General features: G+C 45.3%; 1 protein-coding gene and 1 long non-coding RNA gene across 8 annotated transcripts in view; one reads left to right on the top strand and one right to left on the bottom strand.

Moving 5' to 3' along the window:
* Positions 1-282: 282 nt before the first annotated feature.
* Positions 283-11,486, bottom strand: LOC123794768 (uncharacterized). 2 transcript variants are annotated; one of them, XR_015722292.1, is made up of 5 exons: positions 11,309-11,486; positions 5,290-5,406; positions 2,638-2,692; positions 1,795-2,013; positions 283-684 (listed from the first exon to the last, which is right to left on the bottom strand). It is a non-coding gene; the product is annotated as an uncharacterized LOC123794768 (long non-coding RNA). The 2 variants fall into 2 exon arrangements; XR_006780239.2 differs by lacking the exon at positions 5,290-5,406.
* Positions 11,485-13,002, top strand: part of ABCC10 (ATP binding cassette subfamily C member 10) — an 18,965-nt gene continuing 17,447 nt past the window's right edge. For 4 of the 6 annotated variants that reach the window (XM_087857095.1, XM_087857097.1, XM_087857100.1 and 1 more), the window contains exons 1-2: positions 11,624-11,733; positions 11,984-12,155. In XM_087857095.1, the coding sequence (XP_087713221.1) occupies positions 11,995-12,155 (161 nt within the window). In that variant the 5' untranslated portion in view covers positions 11,624-11,733; positions 11,984-11,994. The other 2 variants (XM_045801074.2, XM_087857096.1) reach the window with 2 other exon arrangements.

Here is a 13,002-nt window from a genome sequence, read left to right as displayed (position 1 = left end):
GGGAGTATTATTTGGCTTAACGACTGGGCAAAACAACATGACACCATCGTGTGAATTTGAACACTTGGGAACCAATGACCCAGCAACTCTACTCCAGATACACCTGCACATGTGTTAACTTAACTGACAGGCCATGTGGATTAAAGAAGATCCAGATAAAATAATAAAATTATTAGAGGAAAATCATGGCAAACATTTGTATAACTTTAGGATGAGAGCAACTTTCTGAAGCAAAAAGGAAAAGACACACTTAACAACATAAAATTTAAAATTGTATTGTGAAAGACGCTGTAAACGGAGTCCAAAGACAAACTGGGGATAAATGTTTGCAACACATGACGGGTAAAGGGTTAACACCTGTAATCAATGAAAACACCTGCAATTGCTTGGGAGAAAAACACCTCAGTAGAAAAAAAAGCAAAATATATGAATAGACAGTTCACAAAAGAGGAATACAAGTGTCCAAAACAAAACGAACCACTGAAAGGTGATGATCTTCGTGAGTAATCAAAACACATTGTGGGGGGCGCCTGGCTGGCTCAGGAGGTTAAGCGTCTGCCTTGGGCTGGGATCATGGTCTCCGGTTTCTGGGATCGAGCCCCACATGGGGCTCTCTGCTCAGTGGCAAGTCGGCTTCTCCCCTTCCTCTGTGATCTCTCTCGCGTTTGCTCACTCTCAAATAATCTAAAACAAACAAACAAAAAACCACCTTGTGTTTTTGTGATGATTAACAGAGGTGAACATTTTCAATATATTTTTAAGACTTTATTTTTAAGTAATCTCTGCACCCAATGTGGGGCTCAAGCTCACAACCCCGAGATCAAGAGTCGCACGCTCCACCAACTGAACCAGCCAGGTGCCCCTCAATCTTTTTGATACCTGATCCCTCCCTGTCTTTTTTTTTTTTTTTTAAGATTTATTTATTCGACAGAGATAGAGACAGCCATCGAGAGAGGGAACACAAGCAGGGGGAGTGGGAGAGGAAGAAGCAGGCTCATAGTGGAGGAGCCTGATGTGGGGCTCGATCCCAGAACGCCGGGATCACGCCCTGAGCCGAAGGCAGACCCTTAACCACTGTGCCACCCAGGCGCCCCATCCCTCCCTGTCTTTATCCTCATTTTCTCCCCAATTCCCTGTAATTGGCTTTGACCTCAACATTCCACTGAAATTGCCCTTGGTGAGGTCTTCCAAATACAAAGAGCTCTCCTAACCCTCCCTAGAATTCTCCAAGGCACTTGTCCCATAACCTTTCCTCCTATGCATACTCCTCCCAGGCTTCTTAAGAATCATTCCCACCGGGTGCCTGGGTGGCTCAGTCAGTTAAGCGTCTGCCTTTGGTTTGGGTTGCGGTCCCAGGGTCCTGGGATAGAGCCCCACGTCAGGCTCCCTGCTCAGCGGGGACCCTGCTTCTTCTTCTACCTGCCACTCCCCCTGCTTGTGTGGTCTCTCGCTCTCTCTCAAATAAATAAGATCTTATAAAAAATTTTTAAAAAAAGAATCATTCCCACCATCAAAGGCCACTTCTATCTCTTGACCAGCCATTTCCCTTCCTTTTCCTGCCCTCCAGGTTTGACCAACGGTAGGAAGACATTCCTTTTTTGACAGGTGGGGGAGGGAGGCTTCTCAGCATCTGAGAATTTCCCACCTTATGAATCTTTTATGCAGACCCCACTTGTCACCCTAGAAGCTGAAAACGTCAGGTATGTGCTTTCCAGCCCCTCTGCAGCCGGCACTGACCTGGCCTGGGCTGGGCTGATCAGATGCAGGTATCGTAGACTTTGACTCTGGACTTACGTGGAAAGCTGCAGAATCAATGGAAGGCTGTTCCTGGCAGGTTCCCGGGCAGTCCTGCGGAGCTCAGTTCTCAGCCCGATGGTGTCAGCGGTGTGAGGTGTGACATCTAGTGGACGGCGGTATCCTCACCAGACAGTGTTCACGGAGTGATTCTTGGCTGTGGCTTTAGCGGGTTAGGCTCTGAGCCTGATTCTCCAGCTTTCCCAGTGATTCTGTGAGCTGTTTATAGCTTAACTTAAAAAATCAGGATCTATTTCCATTGCTTGCGACTGAGAACTCTGACAAATATAGCATTTCGAAAAGCTGTCCTCCGTTCTGTTTCTCTATACCACCAAAAACCACACTTATCTACCTTCTAAACTTCTATTACATTATTAAAGAAGCCATGAAGCTTAGCACGTTATCATTTGTTACCTTATACTTTTTCATTTTCGTATGTTTCTTACAAGCCCTGTTGTGCCTATAAATTATGTCTCTTCAACAATACCATGAACAATGAGCACAATGACCGTGAAGGATCACATAGCCTTCTATATTTGGTAATGGAGATGATGGACCCAGGACCAACTGAAGACAGAGGGGTACATGGCTGCCAGGTGCAGTGTCCCTGAGCAGTTGAGAGAAGAGATCTAGTACCCAAGTCAAGGAGTTGGCCTTGGGAGCAGAGACCGTCCCGCTACAGCAGGAGGAGGGCAGACAGAGTGTCAGGGTACAGAGGCTTGCAGTGGTAGGTGTGCTGGTGAGTGCCTTAATTTTCTCCGGGGATTAGGAAGCAGTGTCAAACAAATGAAACAACCCAAACCTCCATCAACAGGTGAAAGGATAAAGGAGATTTTCACTTACCACCCTCTACTCTTCTGCTCTCTGACTCTCTCAAAGCTCCTCCTGAGGGAGGGTCCTGTGAGAACAAAGCAAACAGAATGTTGGTAAGAAATACAGCAGATAAAGTCACTTTATTTCGTTCAAGGATAAATTCACAGCAAGATGCCATTATCTTTCCAGTCTCTTCAGCCGCTAAGCTTCAGAATGAGATATTGTTGTTATTCCACAGCCATTATTAACCCGTTTATTTCAATCGCAAGACGAAGTATTTGACAGAGGACGGACTCTGTCATTACATTTATATGACAGACACTTTCTGTACATTGAGTGAGTTAAAATATACAGCTCTGAGATTTTGACCCAAAAAAAAGTATTTAAAATATGTCATAAGATAAACATGATGTAGTGTAAATATTTTTTAAAATTTCTGTATATTATGACATTTTGGTGTATATTTGACATTATGACATTAAAAAAACGTTTGTGGCTGGGGAGAGACTGCCCCTCCCAGAGTAGCCTACAAGCACGCCTGTCATATGCACACCAACCAGAGTTCATCCTCCCAGCTACCTCTAATGTGTGAGATCTAACTCTCACACATTAATCCAGTGCAGGTGGCCCTTGAACAACATGGGTTTGAACTGTGCGGGTCTACTTACACATGGATTTTTTTTCAATAAACATACTATAGTACTATAAAGGTACTTTCTCGGTTTTATATTTTCTCAATAACATTTTCTTTTCTCTAGCTTACTTTATTGTAAGAATACAGTATATAAAATATATAACATACAAAATATGTGTTAGTTGCCTGTTTCTGTTAGCAGTAAGGCCTCCAGTCATCAGGACGCTATTAGTAAAGTTTTGGGGAATCAAAAGTTTTATGCAGAGTTTTGACTGCACACAGGGTGGGAGACAGGGTGTGCTGGTGCCCCGAACCCCCATGTTGCACAAGAGCCCACTGTATTTCCCTTGCCCTAAGTGATTCCAGATCCCAGTACCAGGTAACTAGGGACCACCCCTACAGCTTACATCTGACCAAAATTATTTCCAGCTAGTCAATCCTGAACTGTTGGTCCTGCCTTGTCTTTTCCACGGAAAGCCCAGTAAGGGCTGTGCCCCAGCTGCCTCCCGACCAATGCCGACACTTGCTATATGGCCCTGCACAGTGTGCGGTGACCCCTCTCTAGGATATGGGAGTATAATAACTTTCTTCCTTTCGGAGCACCTGGCTGGCTCAGTCAGTAGAGCATGTGACTCTTGATCTTGAAAATCCCACAATGGGCATGGTGCCTACTTAAGAAAAAAAAAATCTTCCTCTCAAGCCTCATTCTCCTCTCCTCCTGTGGCTATACTGACTTTACCATACCATATCCACTATGTACATTCTTTCTTTTTATTATTATTGTTGAAGCATGGTTGACACGTTACGTTAATCTCAGGTACTCAACATAGTGATTCCACAAGTCTGTATGTTATGCTATGCTGACCACAGTGTAGCTGCCGTCTGTCACCATACAATGCTATTAAAACATACATTTTGTCAAAGCAACACAATTTAAAAATGGGCGAAAGAATTCAATACACGTTTCACCAAAGAAGATATATGCATGGCTAAAAAGCACATGAAAATAAGCAGTTGAGGGCTGCCTGAGTGGCTCAGTTGGTTAGGTGCTTGCCTTTGGCCTAGGTCATGATCTTGCATCCTGGGATCGAGCCCCACATTGGGCTCCCCGTTCAGCAGGGAGTCTGCTTCTCCCTCTCATGCTCTCTTTCTCTCTCTCTCAAATAAATAAATAAAAAATATTTTTAAAAGCTTTTATTTATTTATTTTTCAGAGACAGAGAGAGGGAGAGAGAGCACAAGCAGGGGGAGCGGCAGGCAGAGGGAGAAGCAGGCTCCCTGCTGAGCAAGGAGCCCGATGCGGGGCTCAATACCAGGACTCTGGGTTCATGACCAGAGCTGAAGGCAGCCACTTAACCAACTGAGCCACCCAGAAGTCCCTAAATAAAATATAAACAAAAAAAAAAAATAGCAGTTGAAAAAATGTTCAACATCATTAAGCATCAGGGAAATGCAAATTAAAACCACAATGAAGAAAAAAGAAACCACAACGACATATCATTTTGCGCCACTGGAATGGCTACAATTAAAAAGAGAAACAATTAAAAGTGCTGGCCCGGATGTGAAAAACCAGGAAATCTCAGACACTGGGGATATAAAATGGCACAGCAACTTTGGAAAAGTTTGTCAGTTTCTTAAAAGGATAGACATAAATTTACTATAAGATCTAGCAATTTCACAACTAAGTATCTACCCAAGAGAAATGAAAACCTACGTCCACACAAAGACTTTTATATGAATGTTTGTAGCAGTGTTATTCATAATAGCCCAAACTGGAAACAACCCAAATTTCCTTCAGTGGATGAATGGATATACAAAATGTGGTATATTCATACGATGGAATACCATTCAGGGATAAAAAGGAAAGAACAACCATGTCAGCTTGGTTTGACATCTGAAAATCAATTCGTGTAACACATTCTGTTACTAAAATAGAAAAAAATTACATGATCATCTTAACAGACAAAGAAGAAGAATTTGACAAAACCCAACACTCTTTCATGACAAAAAACACTCAACAAATTAGGATTATAAGGGAACTTCCTCAACCTGATAAAGGTCTTCTATTAAAAACACACAGCTGAGGTGCCGGGGTGGCTCAGTTGCTTGAGTGTCTGACTCTTGATTTTGGCTCAGGTCTTGATCTCGTGGTTGTGAGTTCGAGCTCTGCATTAAAAAAAAAAAATCAAACCCGCACAGCTAACATCATACTGAATCGTGAAAGACTGAATGCTTTCTCCCTAAGATCAGGAACAAGACTAGGATGTCTGCTCTCACCACTTCTATTCAACATTGTACTGGAGGTGCTAGCCATGGCAGGAAAAGAAAGAAAAGGCATCCAAATTGGAAAGGAAGAAGACCATCTCTATTTACAGGTGACATGATTGTATAAATAAGAAATCCAAGGAATCCACTAGAGATTATTACAACGAATAAACTAGTTCAGCAAGATTGTAGGATACAAGAGCAATATTTTTTAAAAGATTATTTATTTACTTACTTACTTAGTTATTTACTTATTTATTTACTTACTTAATTACTTAAGTAATCTCTACACCCAAAGTGGGGCTAGAACTCATGATCAACAGTCACATGTTCTTCCAACTGAGTCAGCCAGGTGCCCCAGATCAATATTTTTAAAAATTTTATTTTTATAGACTTGCAATGAACAATCTAGAAATCAAAGTTAAAAAAAATGTTAAGTGAAATAGGCCAGTCACAAAAAGACAAATTTGTATGATTTCACTTATATGAAATACCCAGACTATTCAAATTTATAGAAACAAAGCAGAAAATAGTGGTTGCCAGGGGATGGAGAGAGGGGGATTGCAGAGCTAGCATGTAATGGGTATAGAGTTTCCGTTTGGGAAGATGGAAAAAGTAGCGTAGCTGGACAGTGGCGATGGCTGGACAACGATGTAAATATACTTAACACCACTCAACGGTATGTACACTCAAAATGTTTAAAGTGGTAAATTCTGTGATATATGCATTTTACCACAATAAAAAGAAATAAGGAATGAAGTACTCATACATGCTACAAGTTCCATGTGCACTAAAAACATTATGCTGGGTGAAAACAAGTCAGTCACAAAAGTTCACATATATGGTGCCTGATAGTCTGAAATAGGTAAACCCATAGACCCAGATAGATTAGGGCTGGTGGGGGGTGGGCGGGGAGAGGAGGCGACAGATCGCTGAAGGGTACAGCGTTTCTTTTTGAGATGATGAAAATGTTCTCAAGTTCACTGTGGTGATGACTGAACATAAATATGAATATAGTCAAAACCACTGAATTGTACACTCGAGGTGGTAGGCTTCGAGTGAATTGTTGATGTGAATTCTCTCTCAAGGCTGTTTTTTTGTCGTTGTTAAATATTTTACTTATTCATTTGAGAGAGAGACAGAGACAGAGAGCACAAGCAGGGGGAGAGGCAGCGGGAGAAGGAGAAGCAGATTCCCCGCTGAGCTGGGAGCCTGATATGGGGCTTGATTCCAGCACAAGGAGATTATGACCTGAGCCAAAGGCAGACACTTAACCATCTGAGCCACCCAGGCACCCCAATAAGGCTGTTTTTTAAAACAAGAATGGGGGTACCTGGGTGGCTCAGTTAGTTAAGTGTCCAACACTTGGTTTGGCTCAGGTGATGATCTCAGGGTCATGAGATTGAGCCCGCCTCAGGCTCCATGCTCAGCGCAGAGTCTGCTCCAGATTCTCTCTCCTTCTCCCTCCCAACCCTACTCTCTCTCTCCCCACATCTCTAAAATAAACAAATAAATTTTTTAAAAAATAAATAGAAGAAGCTAATACATACACACTACAACATTGGCAAACCTCAAAAACATTACGCGACGTGAAAGAAGCCAGACGCAGAAGGCCACGTATTGTATGAGCTCGTTTGCATGAAAGGTCATCTTTGGGAAAGAGAAGCCGATGACAGGTGGTTTGGGCAGCCCTAGTTCCTATTCCCTTCCTGGCCTTCAGACTAGCACCACTCGAGTGACCTCTCAAATGGTGACCTGGTGCGAAGACGATGTGGGCGGGATGAACACCTGGGTGTGGCAAGAAACTTGCCCACATTCAGCAGTAGCCACACTTGCCCCTTTACCTTGCTGATAACTATGGAGCAAAGTGCAAGCAGAAAGGAGAAAGTAAGCCAAGAGGGGCCCTGGGAGACAGAACCTATTTCCTTGGGAAGCCACCATCTGAGAGGGCTCTTCTTCATTCCTCGCAAGTACCTCTACCGCATTCCCTTCCCTCCAGGCCCCTCCGAGGCTCTCAGCTGAATCTGCCCACACCCACTCCCACTATCTCTGTGAGTGTCTGGGCACCCATGCCCAGTTCTGTGAAAATGAATAAAGGAAACCTCCTTCAAAATGGAATAGGGAAGGGCGCCTGGGTGGCTCATTCGTTAAGTGTCTGCCTTCAGATCAGGTCATGATCCCAGGGTCCTGGGATTGAGCCCGTCAGGCTCCCTGCTCAGCGGGGAGTCTGCTTCTCCCTCTCCCTCTGCCCGCCGCTCCCTCTGCTTGTGCTCTCTCTCTGTGTTAAATAAATAAATAAAACCTTAAAAAAAATGGAATCGGGAAGCCACAAAGGGGGGGGCTCTCATGCACCCCCACTCATGGAAGCTTGCACAGGTCAGTAGGAAGAAGGAAGATTTCCTCTCGGCCCAGCAATAGCAAGCTGCCCTCACCTGCGGCTGCTTCCAATGCTCATTTTCCTCCAGTGGATTTGTGTTCAAGACCACCCACCCCTTCCAGCCTCCTCCTTTCCTCTATAAAAGGACACTCTCCTCCTCTGTTCTCTGTACTTGCCTATGGTGCGCCAACATTTGGGTGTCCTGAAGTTCATTTCCTCTGCAATTCCTGGACACATTTGCTGCTCCATGACGTTTGTTGTTTAATTTATAAGGTGGACAGTTCACATCAGATCTGGATATGATGAGTCTGAAGTCAGTTTTCAAAGTTGTAGAATCTTCCTTTAGCTGTCCAGATGTTGGAGAATTTGGCCATTGTTCCACTCTATGGATTGTGAATTGTCTAGTGACCAATGATTTCCTCTTCTTCCTCTTCACCTCATACTCACACCTGGCTGTCGCTTCACTTACCAACAACTCCCCAAAGTGAAAGATGACAAATTTGTACCTTTAGCCCCAGTGTTCCGAAACCATGGTGTAAAATTTCTCTGGGAAACTGGCTGAAACTAAGGGGCCAAATGATACAGACTGGAGAAATCATTTGTTTCGAATGATCTTTCCTCCTTTATGTCCTGGGAAAATGTAAATTATTTGGTTGTTTGTGACAGAAATTATCAGACAGAAAGGTGTGACTCCTTTGCCAAACTTCCTATTGAAAATTAGGGCAGTAGAGTGTTGTGCAAACGAGGGGCCGGCATCCTGCACCACCTTCTTCAGATGGGCAGCAGGGACTGGGCTCTCCCCATGTGCCTGAGCACCAAGTTGACCATGCTTTGGGGCAGAAGGTGACACGGGAGGGGTAATCTTTAACAGAAGCATTAACGCCCCTCTTACCCTCTTTTCAGAAGTGGCCTCTCTAAAGAGAACCTCTTGTCCTCCAGCGCTTAGCTCTCCACACTTAACTTCACCCCATCCTGCTTGGACAGAGGCAATGAAATACCCTTTAGCTCAGACCTCTGGCCAGGACGATGTATTTGTGCCCAGGGGCTACTGCAAACTTGCAAACTGCTCACTTGCAAATAGCCCTGCAGTGTTGCTGAACTGTCTCCTGTATTTGTCAGTAGATAATTAGATATAGGGACTTGATCAGATTCAAGTTAGATTTTTTTTGACAAGAACATTTTCTTTTTCACAAGGAGGCATACAGTGTCTGGTTGTCTCTCTTTTTGTGAGTCAGCAGCCATTGATGGTCATTGCCTAAATGATCCATTGATTATTAGCAGTTGTGAAATGCAAATTTACACTTTGTTATTCTTTTCTTTCTTTCTTTTTTCTTTTTTGAGAGAGAGAGAGTGCGCACGAGAGCCTGTGGGGGGTGGTAAAGGGCAGCGAGAGAATCTTAAGCAGGCTCAGTGCACAGCCCAACTCAGGGCTTGATTTCAGGACCCTGAGGTCATGACCTGAGCAGAAATCAAGAATCTGACGCTTAACCAACTGAGCCCCCCCAGGTGCCCCACAAATCTGCATTTCTTTTTTTTTTTTTAATTTAATCTTTATTTACAGGACACTCCAAGATAGGAGATTTCACATAGAAATAAGAAACCCACTGAGAGGAGGAGATTCATACAGTTTGTACAGTTTGGAACTAGTCAAGTATAGTTTTGTTATAAAAAGTGCTACAATAACAAAACACGTTTAAAAACAACTTTTTAAAAAAATATATTTTATTTATTTATTTGTCAGAGAGAGAGCACACAAGCAGGGGGAGCAGCAGGCAGAGGGAGAAGCAGGCTCCTCGCTGAGCAAGGACCCCGATGTGGGACTTAATCCCAGGACCCTGGGATCAAGACCAGAGCCGAAGGCAGCTGCCCAACCGACTGAGCCACCCAGGCGCCCCGACAAACAACTTTCTGCCTCAGCTGTACAATCTAAAAGTTAAAGGTCCCAGGAGTGTCATCCTGAACTTGGAACGTATAGCCTTCCGAGGTAGTTTCTGGCACAACATTCTGGCCTTCCTCTTCCTCTCCAGAGAAATACTTCTCAGTCAAGTTTAATGAAGCTTCGTACACAGACTCATGTTCATGGCTTTGTAGGGCTTCCCTTTTGTCCAGACCTCCACATTCTTCAATCATCATGCTAAGTTTCTCAGTTTCACCTAGTTTCTCAGCAGCCTGAAAGATGTTTGAAATGGCATCCAGAATAACCAGAATAATTCTGGGATCTGTCACAGTTGAGAGGTTCATCAATGGTTCTATTACGCCACAACGAACGAGGTATACAATCTGTTCAAAAGTCCCACCACTTGTATGGTTGGTCACAGCCCAGACAGCTTCCTTGTGTGTCTTAAACTCTGCCTTAGAGAGAACACCAACGAGGAACCGGACTAATCCATGATTCACAACTTGCTGTACCTTGTCCTGGAGACCAGCTGTGATGTTTGACATTGTCCACGTAGCTTCCTTCTGAATATTAGTTTTGGGGTTCGTTAGCAGGCTGGGGAAGACAGCAAGTGCTCCTGCATCTATTACACCCTGAGTCTGTTCATCTGCCCAGTGATAATATTTCCTGTGGCTCTTAGCACAGAAGTCACAATGGGCAATTCAGTAGCTCCTAGAAGCCTAAGGTTATCTTGCTCTGTTCAAATCTACATTTCTTAATTTGTAAAAATAGAAATACTAATTCCTGACATTAGAGATACCAGGTTTCTGAGATTAAATGGGATAGTCATAGTTATTTGTTGAGCTATGTTTCTTAGGAAGCTGTACATACTTTTGTAAGGTACCAATACCATGTGCAATAAACAGATAATAAAACTAATATAAAGAAGCTACTTGCCCGAGATCACACTGCTAAATATTGGTGGAGTCAGGATTTAAAGCCAGGTCCGTCTAACTACAAAGTTTATGTTCTTCCCACTGCTTTTCTAAAATTTATTTATTTATTGTGGAGGCACTTGCCCTAAACATTTTTTTATAAAGATTTTATTTATTTATTCGACAGAGATAGAGACAGCCAGTGAGAGAGGGAACACAAGCAGGGGGAGTGGGAGAGGAAGAAGCAGGCTCATAGCAGAAGAGCCTGATGTGGGGCTCGATTCCAGATCGCCGGGATCACGCCCTGAGCCGAAGGCAGACGCTTAACCGCTGTGCCACCCAGGCGCCCCCTGCCCTAAACATTTAATTCAACTCTCTCATCAGTATCTTGGTATTGTCCACTTTGCATGGACAAAAAACCCCTGAAGTTCAAAGAGGTCAGGTAAAAAGCCAAGCAGCCTTGGAGTTAAGAAGGAAATGGCCTAAGTGTCCCCAAGTGGCAGTATCCGTCCGTGTAGCACGCATGTCTGCCTTCTCAGTTGGGTAAGCTTTAAGAATGAGTGCAATGGATGTGCCTGCTAGTAAAGAGGAGACAGACGGGAGCGAGTACTCTACCTGAGCGTGTATAAATGACGTTGCACTAGAGCTGACATCAGTCCCTATGTAAATAAGGTAGCATACACCCGCTGAACACCAGGAAGCGACCGGAGCGGCGCGCCGGCTCACTGAGACCGGGGACGCAGCAGAGAAGTGCGCACGCGCGCAGAAGCCCGGCGAATGGGCGGGGCGAACGGGACCTGAGAGGTCATCCCGCCTATAGGGGGTGCCAGGCGAGCCTGGCTAGCACCGTAACCCAGCAGCGGGCTCTTTTGCATTCACCAGTGCTCGGGATCTGGGGATCCGGCGCCAAGCAGCTCCTTCAGGTTAGACGTTCCGGATCTCTGGGGGCGGAGACACAGGGGGAGGGGGAAAAGCGAGGCCGGGTAGGTGACCAGTCCAGAAGTCGGCCAGCTCCGAGTGCCAAGCCACTTCCCTTTGAGGTAACGCGAGAGTGGGCGGGGTCTGACCTCGGGGCCCAAGCGAGGGGAGGTCCCAGTTCGGGGGCGGGGTTGGAGGCGGGGAGACCCTGCTGTCAGGGCGCGCTGACACCAACCAGCCTCGCTTCCTGGTCGCCGTCCCCACTCCGTCCCACCGGGTGCCGGCTCCCTGTCGGGACCTCGCCGTTGGGAACACGGATCCCCCCACCCCGGGAGGACCCTTTCCTCCCTCCACCCTCGGCTTTCCTCGCAGGTGAAGCCTCCATGGAGCGGTTCCTGGCCGAACTATGCGAGACCAGTGTGTTGCAGCCGCTCCCGGTGTGGGAGGGGGACACCACGGGCCACTGCTTCACCCAGCTGGTGCTCAGCGCCCTGCCCCATGCGTTCCTCGCCGTGCTCAGTGCCTGCCACTGGGGCACCCCGAGGTGGGTAGAAACAGGTGCAAGACATCTGTCCATGTGTGCCTGCAGACCTCAGCCAAAACCCACATCTCCGTGGTAGTGTATCCAGAATAGTGAGGTCTGTGGAGTGGGGCAAAAATAGAATAAAAGCTGCGCATTAGCACCTTGCAGCAATGTGGCCGTTTTGGGTCGAGTTACCTATCTTCTCTGAGCCTCCTAGCGTTGTTGGGAGGTTTAAATCAGGTAATGCATTAAAGCATATAGCGCAGTGCCTGGTATATTTTTTAAGGCCGGCTGTGTAGTAGAAAGCATCACATCTGTAGATTTGCAGATGCCCAAACACAACTGTCATGATTGGAGGCAAAATTGGGTGAACGATGTTTTTGGCCAAAAAGGATAGCTTGTGTTGTAGTTGTAGGACCAGTTTCTCACCACTTCCATCCATGAAAACTCCATGTTCCCTGGACTAAGAGAAGTATGTGTACCCAGCTGGAGAGGAAGCAGTAGGTAGAAGAGAAGAGCAACATCAAAATCTTTTATCTTCCTGGGTTTGGGGTTCGAAGGTACAAGTGTCAAACTCACCTTGATTCTGTATTTATTTTCTGTATGGCTAGATATGTCTGAAGTTACCTTCACTCTGGCTACTGTCAAGGCAGGAAAGAAGTCTAGTCTCTGCCTTTTGGAGTCCCTAGGCTGATAGACGGAATGTATCCCTATCCAAGATGAATCAGGGGGCTGATGAATCCCTTCCTTGAGGAGGACAAGCTTGGGATCTGCTTGGTGTGGGGGGAATCCTGATTTGTCTTTTACATAGAATGAGACAGAAGTCTAGAGAGGGTTAATCAGTTAGCATAGACATCCAAAGCCTGCT

Source organism: Ursus americanus, chromosome 29, assembly GCF_024610735.1.
Source record: "Ursus americanus isolate L20-20 chromosome 29, mUrsAme1.1.p, whole genome shotgun sequence".
In the NCBI taxonomy this organism is placed as follows: Eukaryota; Metazoa; Chordata; class Mammalia; order Carnivora; family Ursidae; genus Ursus; species Ursus americanus.
Note: the sequence above shows the minus strand (reverse complement) of the source record. Positions and strands in the feature narration are given on the sequence as shown.